We start from the raw sequence: 25,377 nt of genomic DNA, 5'->3' as shown, positions 1-25,377 counted from the left end.
AGTCAGAGGATTAAAACCCACCTCGAATAAGGTAGGTCACATCTCAGTTGAAATAACCTAATCAAAATGTCCCACCCACAGTAGGTCTACACTGACAGGCATGGATTAAAAGAATATGACTTTTCCTAGGGTACATAACAACTTCAGACTACCACACAGCTCCATAAACCCCATGATGGGAAATATCTGGGCTCAGGTAACAGAGATTCCGGAATTCTATGTACAAGATTTAGATTTTATTCTTGGGGCAACAGGAGCTCTGATGGTACTGTGAGACACTGATTGTACACATTGGATGGAAATATAGTTGGTGAATAGATCTCAATAAAATCTGCAAAAAAAGATAAAAACTTTTTGAGCAAATCAGTGATAGGATCATGCTGGCACATTGTAAGGGCATTATTGCAGTACTAAGGATTGTGTTATAGAGGTGAGGGGAAGAACAGAGAGTGATGAGGCTTTAGCTCTGTAAAGCAGGAGAGAATTAAGTCTGAATTAGAGCAATATTGATAGGGAAGAAGACCATTAGCTCAATGAGATATTCTCAAATGAACACAAAATATGATTTAACATCAAGATCATGTGAGTTAGGTGCACAAGGTGGAGTTGGGGGAATCAAGGCTGACTGCAATATGTTTATCCTGAACATTAGGTGTTGATGATGACCCCATTTGCCAACTTGGGCTCTAAACACCATCATATATTTAAGTGGTGGCTATGTTAATTTTGGCATTGAAATTGACAAGTTTGGAATGACTCTAGGAATTCAAATGAGATGCCTATATGAAGTATAGGATGTTTTGAGTATGTTTTGAGCAAAATATACAGATTTTGGGTAAATTCTGACATTGATAGTTCTGCACAGTGTACATCCTCTTTCCCTAACATTGAATTTAAAAGAAACCTGCCAGGTACATAAGTATGATTTAAGTTCTGTCAATCAAATACACACATGAGAGACCAGGACCCAGAACTGATTTTCCCAGGAAGATGCTGGATATGGAGCATCCATTCTGCTGGGGCAGATGACAGCTATGGCAGCCCACTCATCACTGCAGAGGCACAGCTCACTTGGCAAAGCGGGTGCTGACTTCTATTACTGAAAGTTCAGCTTAGAGTGCTTTCTCAACCCTCTCAAAAATTCTGTGAGCTACGTATATCCCTCAGTAAATCCTTTTTGGGTAAACTGCTTGGAGGTATCTGTTGAATATAATGATGAACTCTGACCAGTACATGGTGTTCACTGAATTCCTGGGCATTGAAAAAAATTGTTGAATGAGAAATATACGATGTCAGGGAAGAATTCAGTCTTAAGGAGGGACCATAATAGAGGACATGCCATAAATAAAGGAGGCAGCCAAAGAGGCTGTGGTGCTTTGAATCTGTTATGTACCCCATAAAAGACAATGTTCTTTAAATCCATTCTTGTGGGTGGGACCTGTTTATTAGACTGTTTCCATGGACCTGTGATCCTGCCCATTCAAGGTGGATCTTAATAGCCTTGTTGGAGTTCTCTATGAGAGGATAAAAGGCAGAGACATTTTGGAGAGAGCTCAGAGAAGCTATGTAATCCAGAGTTTACCCCTGAGAGAAGCTAAGAGAGAAGCTAAGACAGAAGCCCAGAGACATTTTGGAGAAAGCCATGGAAACCAGAAGCTAAATCCACTAGAGGACCAGCAGACTCAGCCATATGCCTTTCCATGTAACAGAGGAAACCCAGATGCCATTGACCATTCTTCAGAGAAGGTATCATCCTGTTAATGCCTTAAATGGGACATTTTCATGGACTTACAACTGTAAATTTGTGAACTAATAAACCCCATTGTAAAAGCCAATCCATTTCTGGTATATTGCATTTCAGCAGCTTCAGCAAACCAGAAAAGAAACCAAGGAAATACAAATAATCTGAAAAGTAATAAGAGAAGCAAGGCAGATTACTGTCAAGGAAAAAATACCTTTCAAGATGGAACTACACCTACAAGGAACAAGAGCCACAAAGAACAAAGATGAGAACAAAGAAATTATCTGAGTTTGAGAGAACTTGCATGATCTCACTGTTATGAACTAATTATAATAAGAAAACTCATAGAATTAGAATCCAGTTATAGGTCACCAAGATATGGACTATGGTTAAAGAATAGGGAGTTGATGCTTGACTTATACAGAATTTCTATTCAGTCTCATGGGAAAGGTTTGGAAATGGATTGTGGTGATGGTAGCACATTGTTGTGAGTGTAATCATCAGCACTGAACTATGTATGTGAATGTGGTTAAAAGAGGAAACTTAAGGGTATATGTATTACTAGAATAAAAATCAAAAGACAAAACATCGGAATGTACAACACAGTGAACACTATTGTAGACAATGGACTATAGTCAGTAGTAAAACTATGATAATGTTCTTTCATGAATTACAACAAATGTATGATTCTAATACAGGGTGGTAATAATAGGGTGGTTTAGGGGAAAAACATCTAATGTAAATAATGAATGACAGAGCTATTTAAATAATCTTTCATCTACTGTAACAAATGTAACTAGTGCTAAAAAAAGTACAATTTATAAAAAAGAGTTGCAATCATTAATAGTAACAAGTGTTCCACACTTACGCAAGGTGTTGGTGGCGGGGTATTGTATGTGAATCCTGAATTTTATGTGTGATTGTAATGTAAACCCATAACTTCTCTGATAAAATAATAATAATGATAATAATATGGAACCATAGTCACCAGGGTCAAGTATTACAAAGAAGTAAGATGAGGGAACAAACAGGATCCTCTGAGTTTGGCAACAAGGTATTACTGGTAACCTTAGCAAGAAAAATATTCTTGGAGTTTTCAGGTTTCCTTCAAGATAGAAGCATTTCAAATGTATTATTTTTCTCTTAATGGCTTATACTTTCCCATTAAACACTCTAAAATGGTGCTGAGATTGCCATAACAGCCTAGAAAATATGTTCAACCCATATTATGTCACATATAGAGGACACTTGAAATAATATTATTTTGTACCATTTTTCTTCACAGCCTTATAACTTAATGGCCATTCATAAGTATTTATTGAGTATCTTTCTATGCAAAGCACATTTCACACCTCCAATGAGTAAACAGATTTGTGACAAGATTCCAGCTTTCAAGGAGCTTACAATCAATTGAGAAAGCAGCCAACCAAGGGCTGTTTCAGTCAGTGGTAAGAATAGAAGAGTCTGAAGAGTGTAACAAAGGAGATAACTATGTAGCCTGAGGTGAGTGTATGGAGGAGAAAAGGTGTGATTGAGCTTTGAAGAAAGGTTAGAGTACAGATAAAGGAGACACAGAAGCGGCATTTCAGTGAGGGAGACAGAAACAGCTAAGGACCAAAGGAAAATGTGTTCACACTGTTATCTGTGGAACTGTGAGTGAGTTGGTTAGTTGCAAAATAGGAGCTATGATTGAACAGGGAGAGTTGCCAAATTTGGGAGATCCTTAGCTCAGGATTTTCTTCTTTCTGCACATGAGAGACATTGAAGGTGTAGCATATGTGCCAATCCAGAAAATTAATATCCCTGTAGTGGTAGACAGATTGAGGCTGAAGAAGGAGACCAACTTGAGAAACTTATCATGAGACATCAGTTAAAGAGGTGACAGAGATAAGACCACAAGAGATGGATGCAAAAAACCGTCAGGTAAGAATCATCAGGATTGGTGTCTGTCATGTGAGACAATTCATAGATGACCATAGCTATGTAGGTCAAGGCAGAAGTGAAGAAGAATGAACCTATTGACACATGCAGAGCATCAAAAGAAAATGGTTTTAGAAAAGAAATGAAGTAGGCTGGGATGGTTTGAAGCTGTATATACCCCAGAAAAGATCACATTCACAAAGCTAATCCATTCCTGTGGGTATAAACCCATTATGGGTGGGACCTTTTGATTAGGTGCAGTCAAAACATGCCCTAGGTGGGTCTTAATCCTCTTACTAGAGTCATTTATAAGAGAATGAAGATAGAGAGAGGAAAAAACTGAGAGAGACATACACAAACAGTAAGAAGCTGAAAGAGAAAGACATAGAAGCTCAGAAAGAAAGCCACAGATGGAACAGCCAGAAGCTGAAAACAATTGTGAATGGGAGAGAAGGACCAGCAGACACCACCATGTTTCTTGCATGTGACAAAGGAGCTGAGGATCACCAGCAGCCTGTCTTCAAAGTCCAGGTATCGTCTTGATGATTCCTTGATTTGGACATTTTCATGGTGTCAAAACTGTAAGCTCATAAGTTAATAAATCCCTACTGTAAAAGCCAACCCATTTCTGGTATATTGCATTTCAGCAGATTTCACAAACTCAAACATAGACCGAGTCACAGAAAGATGGGTTAATAACATGGCAGGGTCATTCAAAAAATGTCCAACAAGCAGCTGTGGGACTTCAGCTCAAGATGTCAGAGGAGATGTGGTGGACATTCCAGGCAGAGGCAACTGTTGAAAGAATGAAAATGAAGAGTATATCTCAGAGCAAAGGACCAGAATATGCTCACATTTTGGGGGTGAACAAAAGAAAGTTTTCTTTCAAGAATGCCCTTCAGAGTATTTTAACTTAAACTCTCTCTAATGTTTAGTCTTCCTAATACCCTTGACAAATTTGAACTTGAGCACCATTCCCCAGCCTAGTCCTCCCTGGTATGAGCTGAGCAAACATAAAGTGCCCCCCGATTCCCCCACCACCGCATACTGCCTGCACATAGTAAGTTAATGATAAATGTTAGCTATTATTAATACAGTCCCTATGCTTTCATGTACAAAGAAAACAAACAAAAAACCAAATGAGCTATTAAAACATTTTTGTAAGAGAAACCAAAGCTGCTTTATTGTGATAACAGCTGTCCACAATGAGAGCATGACATCACATGACACAGGAGTGTGGCAAGATTCCTCCTCTCTGAGCACCTAAACAGTTTACCATTTATATATCAGGTGTTCCTGTGTTGTCATACACACACTCCAATATTTTCTTGAACTGTTACTCTTAGATAATATTTTAAGGGATTGTGTCTTGCCATGGTAAAAATGGTGTTTTTGCATATATCTAATACACCTGTACCTAATACAGTACAATACATACTGGTAAGAGGCAGCAAACTTTGATTTTTTACTTTATATTTTTACAATTTAACATTGCAATTGGCAATAAATCATGAATTAATAAGCAGTAGTTAAATTTTATTTTCTCACACTAGACTACAGCTTTACTAGGAAACCAGGACAACAGAAGTAGCAAGTATATTTATCAGTCAGGCTGAGGATGATGAAGGAAATGTTGTCCTGAGTTTCAATAGTTAGGCATTAATGCAAAGAACTAGAGTTAAATTGGAGGTTGCCCAGCAAACATAAATCTAACAATAAAGATAGAATTGTTTCATCAATATCAAAGAAATAAAAGTTAAAATGAAAAGTCTCCATTTTGCATATTAATTCAGTGAAACTTAAATATGTAAATATATAATTTTCCAAAGTGGTCAAACTGTAGTAAAATTGTTGTACATGTTGTAGATATGCATTAGCATATCTAGTACATTAAGTTTTGACTTTCAAAGACAGCTGTGGAAGTCCATGACATGCAGTGTTTTCAATGAAGCTGAGGCAGGAATATGAATTATGAGCCATGATAGCCAAAGTGCATGGACAAATTAAGGCCTTAAGTGAGACTTATTGCCTGTCCAGGGTCCTTATTTCCATTAATTCTGTTGCTGTCTACACTTCATCAATACTATCATTTCTGTGAAATACCCATATATTTTTATTCCCCACACAATAGTTTGCAAAAGGACAATTACATTTCTTTTTATTTTGGCAAGTGATGAAAAAAAAAAAGGTAACATTAATTCACAAATGAAAATTAGTTTTACACAAAGAAAGGAATGATAACAAAGAAAAACTTTCATTGTGTGATACTAACCAGTCCACCTTCTGGGCAATTTGGAAACAACAGAAATGATACCTGAAACAGAGGGTCCTAGCCAGCATCAAAATTAAACTTTAAGTGACAAATAAATGATGAAGATTCTGAAAAAGTTCACTTAATATCTTCAGTTATTTTCCTGCACTGTGAGAGGAGAAAAATTTATATAATAGAAATACAAAACTTGAGTATTTGCACCACCTTGAATATACAATAAACATAGTTTGGAGAAGTATGAATCTGTCCAACTTTATGGGAGCGCAAGAGGCTCAGAGCATCCCTCCCCACCCCACTCCATAAAAGAAAGCAGAGAGGAGTGAACAGCCACAACTCTTCCCACTGGGGAAAACACTCATGACTCCAACAATTCCCTCTCTTCCCTTCCCAATTTTCAGATGTATTTGGAGGACTGGGAGTCTCAGTTGTCTTAGTACTTTGTGCAGGGAACCTCTGGTCTCGATTGATAATGGAGTCCTTAGTGTTTCTTTGTTACTTTTCCAGCACTGTAAAAATAGTTGGTTGAATCCTATAGTTGATCGAACACCTGTATATAAATATTGGAAATAGATGTAAATTATTTTAGCATTTACCCAGTATATAGGACTTTCTAAATTATGTTAGAACAGATTTCTAACTTCTCTTTGTATCATATTTTCCTCTTCAACCTAAATTTTCCTTTTTAAAAATTTTTTTAGAAAGTAGTTTTCTGTTTGGAGTGTCTTCTTTGCCCTCCTGGAAGTCAAAATCTTATCCAAAGTGACTTTCTCATCTCTACTCAAGTCTCCTTCCCATTACTCAGAAAGTTCAAAAATGCACTCTTCTCCTTGAAGAGTTATCTTATTAACAGAAATTGATCACTTCCTAAACATCATCTCCTTTTTTACTCATAAAATTTTACTCTAAATTTGTAAAAATATATTGAAAAACAGGGTGTAATGATTAATCACATGAATCATTTCTTTACATGCATAAAGTGAAAAGTATGTAAATAATTTCTTACTGCTGTGTAACAAACTACTCCAAAATTAGCAGTTTAAAACAATTCTCATTTATTATCTGACAGTTTCTGCAGGTCAAAATTCCAAGCATGGCTGAACTAGTTCACTGTCTTCCAAGGCTGAAACTAAAGTGACAACAGTTCTGCATTCCTCTCTGGAGTTTGGGATTCTCTTTCAAGCACACGTGGTTGTTGTCAATATTCAGTTCCCTGAATTTGTAGAACCGAAGCCACATCTTTCACTGACTGTTGGGAGGAGTTAGTCTCAGATGCCAGAGGCTGCCCACAGTTCCCTGTCATGGGGCCCACCCCACATGCCTCTCACACCTTGAATCTTCTGACTTCTAATAATCCTCCAATGCTAATATAGGGTCTTATATAAGGAAACATAATCCTAAGAGTGACCTTCCCATCCCCACTTATTTGCCATATAATAGAACCTGTCACGGATGTGAATATCCCTTCATATTTACAGGATCAATCCACACTTAACTGTAGGGACCACAAGGCACATGCACCAGGGTATGGGGAGCTTGGGAGTCCTCTTAGATTCTACCTAGCACACCGTGACAATAGAGTTCATACCTGGTCATCTGTGAGGCCCAGCACTTATAATTTATGACATCATGAGATGGACAGGAATTCAATTACCATATCTCTCTTCAAGACTTTCAGGAATATCTAGTGTGATGGTTAGTTTTATGCATCAACTTGGCTAGTCTATAGTACCCCTGTAATCAAACATGAATCTAAGTGTTTCTGTGAAAGTATTTTGTAGATGTGGTTAACATCTGGAAATTATTGTCTTTAAGAAAAGGAGATAACTTCAATAATGTGGGTAACCCTCATTCAGTCAGTTGCAAGGTCTTAGAGGCAAAACTGAGGTTTCCCTGAGGAAGGAGAAATTCTGTCTCAACATTGCAACATTGGCTCCATTCCAAAGCTTCTAGCCTTTTTCCTACCTTATGAATTTTGAATTTTCTAGCTCCACCCCCCTAAATTGCATAAGCCAACTCCTTGTAATATATCTATATATTACTTTACCCAAAGACCAGTATATTTGACAAAACAATTTTTACTATGGGGCAAATTGTTTAAATATTTAATTTTACATGTTTATATAAAAAGCTTTTCTAGCACAAAACTTATTGGCTACATCTGTAATCAGTTATTTCCATAGACAAAAGGCAGAGGTGGGCAGGTGTGATGAGTGTTAAAAATAGGATTATGGGAGCAACACAGACAAAGATAAAGAGACAGGAGAGAAAATGGGCAAGACATTTCTTTTATTATTTTACTTCTCATGAGACATTTAAATTGAAATACAGAGAGCGATTGTCTTTAATAACTTCATGAAAGTATATTTTTAAATATTGGCAGCACATGTTATTGATAAGAATAATTATCTTGACAAGAAACCACAAACAACTCAATAACAAAATGGCCAATAATAGGAATTCATATCAGAGGAAATAAAAAAGGGCCAACAAGAATATGAAAACCTGCTAAGTCTCTTTGGTAGTGGTCAGTGAAATAGAAAAAAAAAGTAAATGAGATATTACTACTTATCTACTAGCTTAAACTCTTAGTGGAAAATGTGAATTATTATGGGTTTATGAAAGGAAATATGAATATTTATTAAAATTTCCAAACGAACAGAAAGAGACATGAGCAAGTGTTCTAGTTTGCTAATGCTGCCAGGATGCAAAATACCAGAAATGGATCAGCTTTTATAAAGGGGGTTTATTTGGTTACACAGTTACAATCTTAAGGTCATAAAGTGTCCAAGGTAACACATCAGCAATCATGTACCTTCACTGGAGGACGGCCAATGGTGTCCGGAAAATCTCTGTTAGCTGGGAAGGCACATTCGCTGGCATATGCTCCAAAGTTCTGGTTTCAAAATGGCTTTCTCCCAGGATGTTCCTCTCTAGGCTGCAGTTCCTCAAAAATGTCACTCTTAGTTGCACTTAGGGTATTTGTCCTCTCTTAGCTTCTCCAGAGCAAGAGTCTGCTTTCAACGGCCATCTTCAGACTGTCTCTCATCTGCAGCTCCTGTGCTTTCTTCAAAGTGTCCCTCTCGGCTGTAGCTCCTCTTCAAAACGTCGCTCACAGCTGCACTGCATTTCCTCTGCCTGTCAGCTCATTTATATGGCTCCACTGATCAAGGCCCACCCTGAATGGGCGGGGCCATGCCTCCATGGGAATATCTCATCAGAGTTATCACCTACAGTTGGGTGGGGCACATTTCCATGCAAATCTAATCAGCACCAAAGTGTCTGCCCCACAAGACCACATCAAAGAATATGGCTTTTTCTGGGGGACATAACACATTCAAACCGGCACAGCAGAAAAAAAGAGTCACATGCTCCTCTGCTGAGTAAGCAGAAGTATGGGCAGTAACTCTGGGGGTCTAGCTTTAGTAAAGCATCAAGTGGCAAGACTCATGAATTACCAAACCTAACTCCAGCCTTAGATAGCTGTGGCAAGCTTGGCATGTCTCCTAATTAAGTAGATTTCTCTGCCCATTTGAAGCATCAAACTTCTGCTTCCTCAAGAATTGTAGAAACTCAGGGATAGAGGAAACCTCAGAAAGATCTAGTTCTACCAGACAATCTAAGAGGAAATGGAATGGCAGGCTGTTTTATTAAAGCAGCCAACACAGCTGATTTAATAAAAGTTTTCTTCAGGAAAACTAACAACATCAGAGGGATTAAGTAGAACTGAAATGTTCATATTCTCAAACTTCTCTATACCATATTCTTAGGAGGGGACAAAAGCTCATAGAAAACTTGACAAGGACATATGTTTATTTTTTTTACCAGGTCATTTAAGAAACTGAGGTTATCTAAAGCAGATATATGAGGCAAGATGTATCAAAATTGTCACAGATCTTAGAATAAAACATTTAGAGCTACTAAATATGAGATTATTATAATGCCTTCTAGATTTGACTAATAGTCTTAAGATATTAATAGAACAGACTTTCTGGATCTACCTGCATGGTTCTCAATTCTGCACATGACTTCTATTTGAATCTCCAAGCACCCCTGTGGTATAATGAGAAGCATAGCTGGTCCTTGTCCCCCGTTTCTAGGACAGAAACCTCTAAATCTTTGGAACTTCCTGTGAGAAGAGGATCTCCTGTTCTTCATGGCGAGTCAAGGGGAACACCAGAGAGCTACAGGAAGGGGCCAGCCAGACGTGAAGTCTTGGGGTGGCGACTGGGCACACCAGAAAGGCCAACCATGTCATTAGGGGGTTGGGGTTTTGAGCCAGGTCGAACCAGCCCACCTCCCACAACTCTGAAGGAACATAGTGAGTAAGATCTGGAGTGAGGAATGGACTTAGATTTGTGGGACAATGGAGACACAAATTTTAAATAACATGGTACTAGGGATGAGCGAGGTGGATGAGAAGTTTAGAGTAAGGTGAGAGGGACTTGAATTCCAGAGACAAGATTTGGGACTTTGTACTTTCCTCAAAACGTTCCTTACTAGAAGCACCCTGAAATCATAGGACCACCCCCCCCCCCCCTTACCTCTTTGCTAGGGAAAGGTTTTCCAAGGCTGGTGTGACTCAAAACAACTATATCATAAAACATTACTCACACTGCTTTGAACTAGCCATAAAATTGTTCCCACAGTAATTCTAGAGAGGTATGTCCTTTATGTTATAATAGTCTCATTACATATTATATCTGATCAAAGAAATAATGCACTAAGGATTACAGGACTTCCAAGAATGGATAAAAGAAAAATCAAACTCTTGAATCAAAGACAAAAGAAATCCCAAGTGAAGATTTTCCTCTATTTTCCAAATAATTCGAAGTCAAGTTTAAATGCATGCTCCTCTAAAAAGTCTCCTTTTTAGAGTCAGAGTCTTTTATTCTGGATACAATGCCCCCCCCTCCCCTTCTCGCTCCTGAAGCACTATCTTAAACATAATATATAAAATACTTTCCAGATAGGCTGACATGAAAAAGGCTTGGTTGCCTACATGAACCATTTGCTTATAGATTGTGACTCTCTTTCATGAATGATAATGTAGCCTGTATTTCCCAAGGGTTTTTCTATCTGCTGGGCTCAATGAAAGTTACTTTGTTGATTTTTTTCATTTATTCACAAAACAGTCCTAAGAGGTGAGTACTTTTATTCACCCCTGTCTTAGTGATGAGGAAACTAAGACAAAGGAAAGTTAAATAATGTGTCCATATTCACAAAGCTAGTAAAACATAGTGTCTGCCTGGGCCCAAAGGCCATAACACAGTCCCCATAGTGGCTCTCAGCCTGGGGAGAGGCCATTAGCACCCGGCACAGCATGGCACTCTGTCAACATTGACTGATATTGAGCAGAACAGAAATGCCAAGGACAGGGAGCATGTTACTGTGACCCTTTAGGTGTCTGACTTCTCTGCTCTGGAGAGGAGAGAGCTGGGTCAAGCACCTTCCTCTGGCTCCTAGCTCTCTCTGTCCTGCCTCATCTCCCCTGCTTCTCAGCGCTTCCTACTGAACTATAACAGATAGATTGCAAGTTGGAAGTTAGTGCAAACAAAGAGAAAACAGACCTCTGTACTACTTTCGTGGGTGGGATTGGGGAAGGGGTAAACATGAAATAGCTAAATGGAGAGTATGATTAAAGTTTATGGGTAGAGAAATATGTAACCTAAGGGAAACAAGATATCTGAATTTGGCTTATTGCAAAAAAAGTCAGGTTTGAATACTGGGACAGCATCCTTTCCTAACTGATTCTATGTGGGCTGAAAATGAACTGGAAGGTGTGGCTTAAGACCACTGATCATAGGTGTAGAATTGGGCATTACTCAAGCAAACAAAGTATCTGGCAATATCTGCTTTGTGTCCTTGAACAGGAAGGAAGTCCACAAGAAGTCATCAGTTCCAGTCTGCAGAGAAAACAGAAACATCATGAGCACAGCAGGAAAAGTAAGCAAAAATATTCTACTTCAGAAATATTTTATCTGTTATATAATAAATATAAATTTATTGTATTTATTGTATAATTAATGAAAGGATAGAGTTTTTAATGAATAATTTAAATTTCATATTTATATTAGAAAAAATATGTAGTAAAATACAGTATACAATTATACTAAAATATACAATGCATCCTCAACTACAATGGAAATAGGCTATTCTATATCTTTGCCAGAATATATACCATGTGTATTTATTGTTTTCTCTCTTTCTGTTAAACAAATGCTCACTAGTGGAGATGTAGTTTGTCTAAGCATATTGTGACTAATTTGTAAACCTAAATCAGAAATGTTTTAATCAATAAATTATCATATATTCAAAAACTATAATTTAAATCTGTTATGTGGTGATGAAAAGATAACAATGGATGCATCTTATTTCTTTGGACAGCCAGATTTGGGACTTGGGGAAAACTACTCAGTCAATTTTAGCCCCAATATTTTCATCTGTAAATAAGGCCAGGATTCAGTATTTCCCTCCAATAGCAACCCTGTAAAAGTTAAAGATCTAGTATGGAAAGCCCCCAAGACAGGACACAGAGTCAATCATAGGCATTAACACTCAGGACACACTGCCTGATATCAGTGTACATTTTCCAAGAACTCTCATATTTATTGGAGCATTGGCCATGGCAAAAAAGCCTAAAAATTAGAAAGATTTCAAAAATAAATAATGGGAATGAATTTCAAAAGAAAATATTTCAATATAATTGATTTTATCATATTTGCAAGTATGTCATTTCGCTATTAAAAAGGCAGTCTAACTTTACCACCTTAAAAGCAGGGTTTAAGGACCTTCCCAAACTTTGAAAATATGTTTTCATCTCTTATTTTGAGGAGCATCTATGGTTAAGCTATATATGCTAGCAATTCAAACACAGGCACAGATCTCCTGATTTTAAATTATATGTGTATTCATCTGGGAGTGTTTGCATTCACCAGTGTCTGGCTTAACTTGTCAATTTTGGTCCAAATGTATTCTGGAAGGAGTTGTTACACATAAATCAGGTAACAAAACAGTTTTTGCAAAGACTATGTTCCAAATGAGTAATGCAAACAGAGGCATATAGAAGTGGTGGGGAAGGAAGAAATCATAAAAAGAGGCAAGCAGAAAAACAGTGAGACAAAGAAAATATTCCTAGACAGGAGGCAATTAATACCTGTTATAAATTCAGATTATTTTAGCTTAAGCAAAAAATTGAACAAGAGTGCAGTAAGTCTTATGTAAATAGAAAATCTTTCTATCAGTGTCCATGAAATAACACTGATGCAGGGATTCATGTTTAAGCCAACAGCTGTTGGTCAACAACCCATTGCAGGCTAGCATTAGCATATACCAAGAATAAATATTCACGGAAAAAAAAGATACATAAAAATAGCCCAAAAAAAAATCTATGCAAATTTATCTTAATGTCTCATAATGACAAATTCTCCACTATTTCCCTATGTTATTCTTTACATGTTTAAAACATTATGTTTATTTTCCTACCCAGAGCTTGCCCATTTCAATGTAGCTGTTGTTTGTACTATACGTGGGGCTAAATGTGGCAATACAAAAATGGAAAGACAACACTCCCTGACTTCAAGATTGGGAGAAAACAAGTATTATCTTGTGTTTGATTTTCCAGGTAATAAAATGCAGAGCAGCTGTGCTTTGGGAGCTAAACACACCTTTCTCCATGGAGGAAGTGGAGGTGGCACCCCCCAAGGCCTATGAAGTTCGCATTAAGGTGAAACTATTTTCTACCTCTAATTTAATTTAGATTTATAAAAAGCGAAAAATATTAAGAAGTGGAAACAACACAAAATCCATTTAAAGAATGTTTTAATGTAAATTATGGTAATCAGTGCAATGGAATGACATTAGTTATCAAAAAACTATATAACTGCATATGTAATTAAATATTTTAAAGCAATCAAAGTGACCCTAGAAAAAATGTGCAGCACAAAACCAAGAAATTTAAAAAAGAATTTATGTGTTTATAAAGAAAAACAGTGCAAAAGGTTATGTATCTAGATTTCAAAATCATTAGTGGTTGATTGAATATAAAGGCCTATTTTCTTGGTGTCAATTTAAAATTTCTACTTCTACAGAGAGCATGCATTATTGTATATTGCGTAAGACTTACGCATTACAGGAACTATTATCTTGTAGATATTCCACATTGTCTAATGCAAGAAAGGAAAGCATAGGATGATTGTAAACTGAAAATATCCAGAATAAACTGAATTTTTTATTTGGTAAGAGTAAGGGTTAGTGAAATTCTTTAAAACCGTTTGGGAGCCCAACTTCAGGGAAGTGGATACATTAAGTCTATCTAGGTACATAAATTTTCCTGAATGTAATTACTTTCCCTTTTCCTCACAGATGGTGGCCACAGGAATCTGTCGCTCAGATGACCACGTGGTTACTGGGAACTTTTCCACACCACTCCCTGTGATCTTAGGCCACGAGGGAGCCGGCATCGTGGAGAGCATTGGCGAGGGGGTGACTGCAGTCAAACCAGGTACAGGATTCTCACTCAGGGATTGTGTCTCCGTTCAGCCCTCCCAAGGTCATGCAGCCTGGAGGGGGAAACTGAGGCAGTGAGAGATGAATGACCTGCACAGGTCCGAGCAGCAGCCAATGGTGGGTCAGAACTAGACAGGGATGTCCTTGTTGCCCCTCTCCCTGCCTCACTTCCTCCATGGGTCTAGGCATAGCCCCAGGACAGACCTCATGATTCTCTCCTTCAGCAGTGACTCATGGGTTCCTCCTAGACGTCAGGAGCCAGGGTAGATCCTGGGGATTCTGGGAGACCAAAGGACACAGAGGAACTGCCATGCTGGAGTTCACACTCTAATAATGCCGTTTCAGTGTTCCTGAGCACTGCCGTCCTTCAGGGCCCAAAACAGAACCACATGTGGGGCAAGGGAAAAACTATATGAGTCGAAGAATAAAACTACCTCCATGTCCTGAGACTCTGGGTTGGTATAGGGCAGTTGTGATTCGCTGAGTTCACAGGATGGGGCTGGGAGGCTCTGGCTGAATCACCATGAAATCTTTTATGTCCAGCAGTGGAGCCTGTGCACTGATTCCTCTTCCTATGTGTCCTCCCTTCTTGAACATGGAGCAAGTGAAACAGATCAGATGGAGGAGGCCTGGCAGAAAGCATCCTGCCAGAAGAGTGTCTATTTTATCAACTTCAGCCATAGCTAAAATTGTCTGATTAAGAATTATGGACTAAATATTCCATCTTTAGCAATTAAATTATCCTTATTGTATTGTATTATTGATCCTAATTGTATTACTATGGATGAATATTTTAGAGGTAAGGGGTAAATACAATAGAAAATTCTCATGCTATCATTCCCACCTAAATATTACCTGCTAGATATGAGAGTGCAATAATTATTTTGATCACATGGAATAGGTAGTTTGGTGGATTAAAAATAAAAATGATGTTTAATTCTAAAAAATCTTTTTAGCCAATAGATATGCTCTCTTTTTCCGACATATATATGAAAATGACCTGTGAAGAGAAAAAAAAATAAGCTGTCTGGTTTAAGTTTGAACTTTTAGTACTTCCTTTTAAAAAAATATTAGTAATAAAATGACTTTACACCCCAGCTCTTTGCACCACAGGAGAAAAAATAGATAGTTAAAAAAATTAACTGTCTAAATCCACTTCAGTCATATTTATTATTCTACAAGAAAGTAATTGACTTTGGAATGATTGAGATATCCTGAGAAATTTATTGAATTCCCATGGTTTGACAAATTTTTCTTACTATTCAAGGAAAGGAACTAAAAAGTAAAAATTCACTTAAAAATAAAGATGAGGAAAGAATCTGTAAATCATTTTTATGAAAACACAATATTTTTGCAATGCAAGCTATTACAAAATATCAGATCACCATTATGACAGTCTGCTGCAACTAAAAGTTATATTAAAGCTTACATAGAAAATACTTAAGATTTAATTAGCTAAGATTAAATGAGACTAAGTGTGTAAAGCCCCAGTAGAAATCTAGACATGAAAAATGATAATTATTGATACAGTAGAGATAACATCAATTCAAGTTGATTTCCACATTTGCATTTCCCCTCCGGGAATCCTCAGGCCAGTATAAAATCAAACTGATAAACACTGCTGACAGTCAATGACATAGTGCTGACTGCACTCTATTTCTTGGGACATCTTTCCAAACCAAATGAGTCTAATATATGCACCTAAGCTTTCAGTTCTTGTTCTAGTAATTCTTGGGTAGAAATTTAAAAAGCATATGTTTATCCTCTTCCAGGTGATAAAGTCATCCCATTGGTTATTCCCCAGTGTGGAAAATGTGCCGTTTGTAAACACCCAGAAGCCAATCTCTGTGTGAAAAACGAGTAGGTTGCTGATACTTTGTATGTAGAGCCAGTGAGTTTCCACATCACATAAGCTCCTGTCTCATGCCCTTCTGTTTCTGTCTCTGTTACACCCACCAGTCTGACCAACCCTCGGGGGACCATGCAGGACGGCACCACCAGGTTCACCTGCAGAAGGAAGCCCGTCCACAACTTCCTAAGCACCAGCACCTTCTCTGAGTACACAGTGGTGGATGAGACTGCTGTGGTCAAGATCGATGCAGCTGCACCGCTGGAGAAAGTGTGCCTCATTGGCTGTGGATTTTCTACTGGTTTTGGGTCTGCAGTCAAAGTTGCCAAAGTAGGAATGACCACAGGCAATAACACCACATATACTCAGACTTTCGGAAATGTTTATTTCACGGGAATCATGGATCATTCCTCTAAATTAAGTGACAGCTTCTCCCCTGCTGCCATTATAGCTTTCATACACATCTTAGAATTTGGGATGTGATTATGGGTAAAATATGGCCCCAGAAGAAATTGAGAGCATATCCTAAACAAATCAGCTGCTTGTCAAAGAAGAACAAGCTATTGCTATACAGGAAAGTTGGGCATAAGAATACAAGTAATTCCTGATAACAGTCAACGGTGGCACCTAGTCCAGCTTACACTCTGCCTCACAATCATTTCTTAATCCATTCTTGTCCTTTCTGAAAATGCAGGTCACCCCGGGCTCCACCTGTGCTGTGTTTGGCCTTGGAGGAGTCGGCTTGTCTGTCATCATCGGCTGTAAGGCAGCTGGAGCAGCCAGGATCATTGGGGTGGATATCAACAAGGACAAATATGCAAAGGCCAAGGAGCTGGGTGCCACTGAGTGCATCAACCCCCAGGACTTCCAGAAACCCATCCATGAGGTGCTGATGGAAATGACTGGGGGTGGTGTGGACTTTTCCTTTGAAGTCATTGGTCGGCTGGACACCATGGTATGTACCATGATATGCCCTGATTCATGTGTCTTTTATCAAGGGCATGTTTTTAAATAGCAGAATATTAATATTATGTGTAAGTACTGTTTTTAAGTTGAGTTGCAATATTCTATATCTTGTTTTTTACCAATGATTATTTTATTCATTATCATAAGGAATCTTTCATTCCACTGACTAAGGAAAAATGTCTCAAGTCAAAGTTCCAGGTGAAAGGGTGTTTTATATTAAGCCTTTATAAATTTATTTTATTAACTTCTGGTAATAATCTCAAAATGGAGGGAGTATAAATGATACATATTCTAGTCTCAAAGAAAGAAAATTGGATTTTCCCCATATTCTTAAAAAATTTGTTATTAATGTTTTATATGTCTGTGAATTAGTATTTCTTTTCCATGTCATAGCTTAACCAAAAGAAACAATCATCACTTTTAGGTGAAGAAATTATTCTAGCAACAAAATTATGCCCTAAAGAAAGTTAATTTTTAATGCCTCACTAAATAGCCACACAGCAAACAGCCCAGTGCTTGCACTTAACAGTCACCCAATTTCTCTGTGTGGTATTGAAAACTATAAAGGATTGACAGATTTTATAGCCAAACAAATTTAAGGCATACATATCTCATAGCATTACATGCATTAAATTTCATATAAATATAAATATCATCAACTTTGAGGGATAAGATATCTATGGCTCCATTCCACCTACCCAGATTCTCTACTGAAAAAATCCACAGATCAATCAATCCCCATTGTCGAGATTCCCCAATAAGATCAAGCAGCATCAGTAACATGGTGCAGCTCCCTGAAAGTAAGGACCTTTGCAGCCCTGATCTGGAACAACATGCCAAAAACAACTGAAGTTCCAAGGGAATCCAACTTTTTACAAGATGGCAGTATTTCTCCTTAGGTTCTTATTGTATTTTCTCTCTCCCATATTCCTATGCGAACTGGATTGTTAATTTATTTCTTGATATCAAATGGCTGATAACCACCAGTTCTGTGGATATCTGATCTTCCAAACCATAGTCCAAACTCAAAGGATTAATAAGTATACATTTCTGGGGAATCCCAAACAATTTTCTTCTAGAGAACTGTAATGGAGGACAAGGCCTTATGGACTGTCTTTTGAGATTCCAGTATAATAGGTGAAGTTTAAAGTAAGAACAACATACATCTTGGGAGATAAATGTAACATTTACAACATGCCCAATTTAGAGATGGATAATAAAATAGGAATCTGTTTAAAGGAAGTACATCAAGTGGACTAGAGACAAATTTTAATGAGATAATCAACATCAAATCTTGTTCACCATCAAAATTCCTGCTCTAAGTATGAGGTTATATGTGACTATTAAATAAATAAATGAGAAATGATTACCTCATAGATGGCCTAGGATTCATATGGTGATTTAAAAAATTACTGTGCTAGGAGGAACCAACTTTACTATGTTTATAGCAATGTGTACCTCTTTAATACTTTATAAGAAAAAAATATGCACACACAAATACATCCTTTAATGCTCTCATCATAAAATACTTTCTGCCCATTCCCTAATGCCACAGCATTACGTACACATAAAGGTGAAAAAAGAAGCAAAACACAAAATTTCTATCCTACACATACTCACAATGTAACTGACCTTATGTAAATTCTTAGAGTGTGTCATGAGTGGGAACTATCAGGGGAACTGTTGTTACAATGCTGAATACTGATTCCATTCCAGGTGGAGGCCCTGTCATGCTGTCATGAGGCATATGGCGTAAGTGTCATTGTAGGGGTGCCTCCAGGTTCCCAAAACCTCTCCATGGACCCCATGTTGCTGCTGACTGGGCGCACCTGGAAAGGGGCAATTTGGGGCGGTAAGTAGTTGGACTTAAAGGCTGAATTCTTACTAACCTCAAGATTTGTTCCATTTTGTAAGTGACAGGACAAGTTTTGAATAGAAATGTGATCTAAGATTAATCAAGGGTCCTCATGTATCTTTAGGCTCCAAATCCACTTTATGTAGAACAAATGCACCCTCAGCTCCCGAGGCACATATTCTGATGACCCAATAAATTAACTAAGACTTATAGTAAAACCTCCTTGGAAGATGGTGACTGGATAAGGCACTGAAATATCCAGTAGTACCCAGGAAATCCATAGCTCAATAGTTCATATTTGCACCTTTTTTTTTTACATTTTTTTATTGTGAAATACAACATATATATACAGAGAAGTGTTAACGTCCAAGAAAAGATTTGACAAGTAGTTAGAGAGCAAATGTCAAAGAATGTTATGAGTTACAGTTCCACAATTTCAATTATTTCCACCATATCTGCACTCTTTGCCCAAATTTAGACAGCAACTAAATTGACTCCCTGACTTTGGGCATAATCATCTATACTACAATTTCTCTGTAAGAGAGATGATAACAAAGTTTATTGGGGGTTAAACAACAATGCAATACTTTACTGGGGGAGGGGGGTTAACAACAATGCAAAAAAATTCAATTTGTTGCAGAAGTATATTAAAGCACATTATTTCTTATTAACCCCAGTATAGCAGTCTGTGGAATGCAGCTCATTTTATACAATGTGAATTTATTCTCTTTGAAAAGTATCCTCACCAATTCTACTTATTGCTGCCTGAATCTACCAGTGATGTCTTCTTCTTTCTAGGCTTTAAGGGTAAAGATTCTGTCCCCAGACTTGTGGCTGATTTTATGTCCAACAAGTTTCCACTGGATCCATTAATAACACATGTTTTACCTTTTCAAGAAATCAATGAAGGATTTGGCCTGCTTCGCTCTGGAAAGAGGTAGATTATTTTTCCATCTTCTTTATGGGGTGGGCTAGGCTTACAGAGAAAATTTTATCTGCTCAGAGATTTGGCATATCGATGAGAAGGTAGGAGGGAAAAAACAGTGGAGTGCTTGGTTTTCCCTTGCCAGTTCATTTGCTAGTGGAATATTTTCTTCTTATTGTGAAAAGCCAAGAACAGTTGCTTTGTATTTCCTATTCTGCCAAAGCCAATTTTGTGCCTTGTCACAAATCTGAATCATCAGAGCAGTTCAGCCTCTTGACAGGAGGACACTCACCCCTGAAAGGAAAGAGGGTCAGAGCCACACAGTCGTCATCAGACCATGGGGCCCCTGCAGCTTCTTCCTGGCCCCTAACACAGGCTGACCACTCATGGATGGGAATTTAGATTCTAATCAGGATGTTTCACAACTTTCATTATAGGAGTAAGTGGAGCTACACTGGGATTGTTTCCCATACTAATCTTTGTAGTTCTTCATAAAAGACACTATTACTGTTATTTCATTTTTCAGTATTCAAAAAATTTTCACAAATATGTTATTTTAAAGAGTTTGGGTCCAAAATGCTATTTTTTAAAAATTATTTAGGAATATACGCCAATGCTATTTTCAGACTCTAACATGGAACTCTTACCATCTCCTAATAAGATGATTTTGTCAACTGCATTGTTAATGAGACTCAACTATTAACAGGCAATTTTATTCAACTTCAACCTTCTAGCTCAACAGTACATGCTTTTTCTGCAACCTCACTCTTCCAATGAGGTTTTCAATTTAAGTGGTATATCTGAGCACCCACATGCATATAATATTATGGTAGACACGATGTCTGACAAAAAATAGGCATATGTACAAGTATTTCTTGTAAAAGCTAAGACACTAATATCCACATATCCTTAGCTACTATACAAAAGATCTCATCTGCATTACCTCATGTGATTCCCAAGGAATGCTGGTATCTAGTCTTAATTTCACTATTTAAGAATGGAGAAAATGAGGCTCAGAGTGACATGCAGTTAGTAAGCAGGGAAGGCAGAATTCAAGGTTAGATCTGTTTCTTAGCAAAGCTGATTTATTTTCTATTACACTGCACTGACTCACAAGAGCTAATATGCATACATACCTACATATACATATATACTTATATATACATATATGTATGTATTTACTTATATGTGTGTGCATGTGTGTATGAATATATATATCCATGACACAGTAGTCAACAAATCTTAGTCATTGCCCCATGGTGGGCATTTTTATCAGGTTGAGGTTTAAATGAGCTAATGCATGAAAAGCATCTTGGCAGATAGCAAGAATTAATTACACATCATTACTCATTTTTGATTTATATTCATTAATATGCCAGACACTCAGAATTTCAAAAATGATTTTTGAAGATGCTAATATACAATGAAGTCTAGAAGGATGTATATTTCAAGGTGATGTGTGAGCTTAAATTTGAAGAAAACATGAGAGGGAATTAGTGAAAGAAAAAGCTTCCTTTTACTTGTTTGCACTTGAATACGCAGGGATGGGAGTGAAGTGTCTAGAAGTACAGCCAGGTTTCCACTAAGATACATGAAATCCTCCATGGACTCTCAGAAGAAGAGATCAAATGTCTAATGTTAAAATAATTAATTTGTTTTCTTTTCTATTTCAGTATCCGCACCATCCTGACATTTTAAGGCCATGCAGACGCCTTCACTTGCCCCCTCCTTCTGGCTGCCCCATGCCCTCATCGTCTAGAACATGAGACCAACTCCAGCACTTACCTGCCCTTCAGAGATGCTACCAATAAATACACATGGGAGCATTCCAAAAGAAACAGAAATTGCTGTGAAAAAGTGGTTGTCTGAGGTTTTAAATATAAATAGTTTCCATATACTCACCCTCCTCCAGCCCTGTGGGCAATTTCTCTTATTAATGACATCATACATCAGAGTGATACATTTGCAAAAATTCATTACCCAATATTGATACATTATTATTATTATTATTAACATAAGTCCCTGAGTTACTTTAGTTTCCCTGTTTGTGTTGCACAGTTCTGTGGGTTTTTACAAATGCATAATTTCATGTATTCACCATTATGGTATCATATAGAATAGTGTCACTGCCCTAAAAATGCCCTGTGTTCCCTGAAATCACTTCTCCAGCATGTCTGAAATGCACATGAGACAGATGAAATGGCAAACATTAGCTGGATAATTGAAGTCAGTAAACCTTCCTTCTTGATCATTTTATATGTGTTGTCTTTCCCATTGAGCAAAGGTATTTCTTGTGACTTTATACCCTTTTTGTACTTTTGGCTCCCTTAGTCACTGAAGCCTACTGGAGGGAACTCTCATTATTTCTGCCCCCAACACACACATGACAGGCTATTGTGCATGAAGCCATTGGTTTCTACAATTCTTCCCACTGCCTGTATATTTCCCTACTTATGAAATGATCAAAAGTTCTAGGGTAAAAACTATAACAAGAGACTGTATAGACTTAGATATATAAGTGGAGAGGTTCCAGAACTTCCAAATCCAGTGAAATTCTTAGTAACCCAAGGGAAACACAAAACATATTCATAAAGTAAAAGAAATTGGTTTTTATTGTTTATAGTGTTTGTTTGCAGAGAATATAGAATTGTCCTTTGAAATAAAAGCAGGTGCCCTGCTGCATGTGATAAATCAGATATTAAAGTAAAAACTGAACTATTCCTAGAACCATAAAAACATATTGGCAATTTGTACTCAATAAAGTGCTTTATGGAAAAAAAAGTGCTTTATTGGTTAAATAATTTTCTTGATTATAATTAACTAGGAATTGAGATATAAGGCAATTAAAAAGTAATAGGGTTGGAGGTGGGCAAGATGGCAGCATAAATCAAATCAGCAAGTTGAATGAAAATCTGACAAAAGAGATGAAGAATATAAAGAAGACACTGAGTGACCATAAGGAAGAATTCGAAAGCTTGAAAAAGAAATGGCAGAACTTTTGGGAATGAAAGGCACAATACAAGAGATGAAAAACACAATGGAGACATACAACAGCAGATCTGAAGAGGCAGAAAAAAGGATACACAAACTGGAAGACAGGACAACATGAAGCACATGAATATACATGCCATGGGTGTCCCAGAAACAGAAGAGAAGGGGAAAGGGGCAGAAACAATAATGGAGGAAATACTCATTGAAAATTTCCTATCTCTTATGAAAGAGACAAAATTACAGATACAAGAAGTGCAGCATACCCCAAACAGAATAGATCCAAATAGACCTGTGCCAAGACACTTAATGATCAAATTATCAAATGTCAAAGACAAAGAGAGAATTCTGAAAGCAACAAGAGAAAAGTGATCCATCATATACAAGAGAAGCTCAATAAGACTATTCAGATTTCTCAGTAGAAACCATGGAGACAAGAAGGCAGTGGTATGATATATTTAAGTCACTGAAAGACAAAAACTGCCAACCAAGAATTCAATATCCAGCAAAACTGTCCTTCAAAACTGAGGGAGAGTTTAAAATATTCTCAAAGAGATACTGAGAGATTCAGAACCAGACCCCAGAGCCTGGGGGAACATGGTCATACCTCCTCACACCAGTCAAGAATTATAGGCTGACAGGCGCCACCTGCTGGGCAGAAAAGCACAGTGACCCGAGGCATCAAAGGGTAGAGCAATTTTCTAAGACACACCCGCAGAGAAACCAGATACTGAATATTTCTTCCCTCTGGGACCTGAGCCTGTTCTGGTCTGGGAAAACCTGATTTGGATAACCAAGGAAATCATGCCTAGGCAACAGAAAATTACAACCTACACCAAGAAAAACAAAGTTATGGCCCAGTCAAAGGAACAAACGTACACTTCAACTGAGATACAGGAATTTAAACAACTAATGCTAAATCAATTCAAAAAGTTTAGAGAAGATATTGCAAAAGAGATAGAGGCTGTAAAGGAAGCACTGGACATGTATACGGCAGAAATCAAAAGTTCAAAAAACCTACTAGTAGAATCTATGGAAATGAAAGGCACAACACAAGAGATGAAAGACACAATGGAAACATACAACAGCAGATCTCAAGAGGCAGAAGAAAACACTCAGGAACTGGAGAACAAAACACCTGAAAGCCTACACGCAAAGGAGCAGATGGAGAAAAGAATGAAAAAATATGAGCAACGTCTCCGGGAACTCAAGGATGAAACAAAGTACAGTAATGTACGTATCATTGGTTTCCCAGAAGGAGAAGAGAAGGGAAAGGGGGCAGAAGCAATAATAGAGGAAATAATTAATGAAAATTTCCCATCCCTTATGAAAGACATAAAATTACAGATCCAAGAAGTGCAGCGTACTCCAAACAGAAGAGATATGAATAGGTCTACGCCAAGACACTTAATAATCAGATTATCAAATGTCAAAGACAAAGAGAGAATCCTGAAAGCAGCAAGAGAAAAGCAATCCATTACATACAAAGGAAGCTTAAGAAGACTATGTGCGGATCTCTCAGCAGAAACCATGGAGGCAAGAAGGAAGTGGTGTGATATATTTAAGATACTGAAAGAGAAAAACCACCAACCAAGAATCCTGTATCCAGCAAAGCTGTCCTTCAAATATGAGGGAGAGCTCAAAATATTTTCTGACAAACAGACAATGAGAGACTTTGTGAACAAGACACCTGCCCTACAGGAAGTACTAAAGGGAGCACTACAGGGTGATAGAAGACAGGAGTGTGTGGTTTGGAACACAACTTGGGGAGATGGTAGCACAACAATGTAAGTACACTGAACAAAGGTAACTATGAATACGGTTGAGAGAGGAAGATGGGGAGCATGTGAGACACCACAAGAAAGGAGGAAAGATAATGACTGGGACTGTGTAACTTGGTGAAATCTAGAGTATTCAACAATTGTGATAAAATGTACAAGTATGTTGTTTTATGAGGGAGAACAAGCAAATGTCAACCTTGCAAGGTGTTAAAAATGGGGAGGCATTGGGGGAGGGATCCAATCAGCATAAACTAGAGACTGTAACTAATAGAATCATTGTATTATGCTTCCTTTAATGTAACAAAGGTGATATACAAAGGTGAATGCAGATAAGAGGGGGGGATAGGGGAGGCATGTTAGACACTTGACATTGGTGGTATTGTCTGATTCTTTATTCTACTTTGATTTAAGGTTATTTTTCCTTTTGCTGCTTCCTAGCTGTCATTTTCTTTTTTTCCTTTTCTTTTGCCTCTCTACCTTCTTTGACTCTCCCTCCTGCCTTGTGGAAGTAATGTAGATGCTCTTATATAGATAGTGGTGAAGGTGGTGAACACATAAATGTATGGCCATGCAGA

General features: G+C 37.6%; 1 protein-coding gene across 2 annotated transcripts; it reads left to right on the top strand.

The window, feature by feature from the left end:
- The first annotated feature begins 11,409 nt into the window (after positions 1–11,409).
- LOC119529681 (alcohol dehydrogenase E chain-like) lies at positions 11,410–22,814 on the top strand. Of its 2 annotated transcripts, XM_037830306.1 has the most exons (10): positions 11,410–11,473; positions 11,804–11,876; positions 13,555–13,656; positions 14,295–14,433; positions 16,211–16,298; positions 16,398–16,617; positions 16,982–17,242; positions 18,970–19,105; positions 19,907–20,045; positions 21,707–22,814. In XM_037830306.1, the coding sequence occupies exons 2-10, from the start codon at positions 11,859–11,861 to the stop codon at positions 21,729–21,731; spliced, it is 1,128 nt and encodes a 375-aa protein (XP_037686234.1). In that variant the 5' UTR covers positions 11,410–11,473; positions 11,804–11,858; the 3' UTR covers positions 21,732–22,814. The 2 variants fall into 2 exon arrangements, with proteins under 2 accessions (XP_037686234.1, XP_037686233.1); XM_037830305.1 differs by lacking the exon at positions 11,410–11,473 and having other exon boundaries at positions 11,779–11,876.
- The last annotated feature ends 2,563 nt before the right edge of the window (positions 22,815–25,377 follow it).

Source organism: Choloepus didactylus, chromosome 3 (assembly GCF_015220235.1).
Source record: "Choloepus didactylus isolate mChoDid1 chromosome 3, mChoDid1.pri, whole genome shotgun sequence".
Lineage (NCBI taxonomy): Eukaryota > Metazoa > Chordata > Mammalia > Pilosa > Megalonychidae > Choloepus > Choloepus didactylus.
Note: the sequence above shows the minus strand (reverse complement) of the source record. Positions and strands in the feature narration are given on the sequence as shown.

Bases quoted from the DNA above. Each gene is read 5' to 3' on its own strand.
- LOC119529681 (XM_037830306.1), top strand. The intron at 16,618-16,981 runs GTAGGAATGACC...CTGAAAATGCAG, and splicing joins CTGCAGTCAAAGTTGCCAAA to GTCACCCCGGGCTCCACCTG. The intron at 19,106-19,906 runs GTAAGTAGTTGG...TCTTCTTTCTAG, and splicing joins GAAAGGGGCAATTTGGGGCG to GCTTTAAGGGTAAAGATTCT.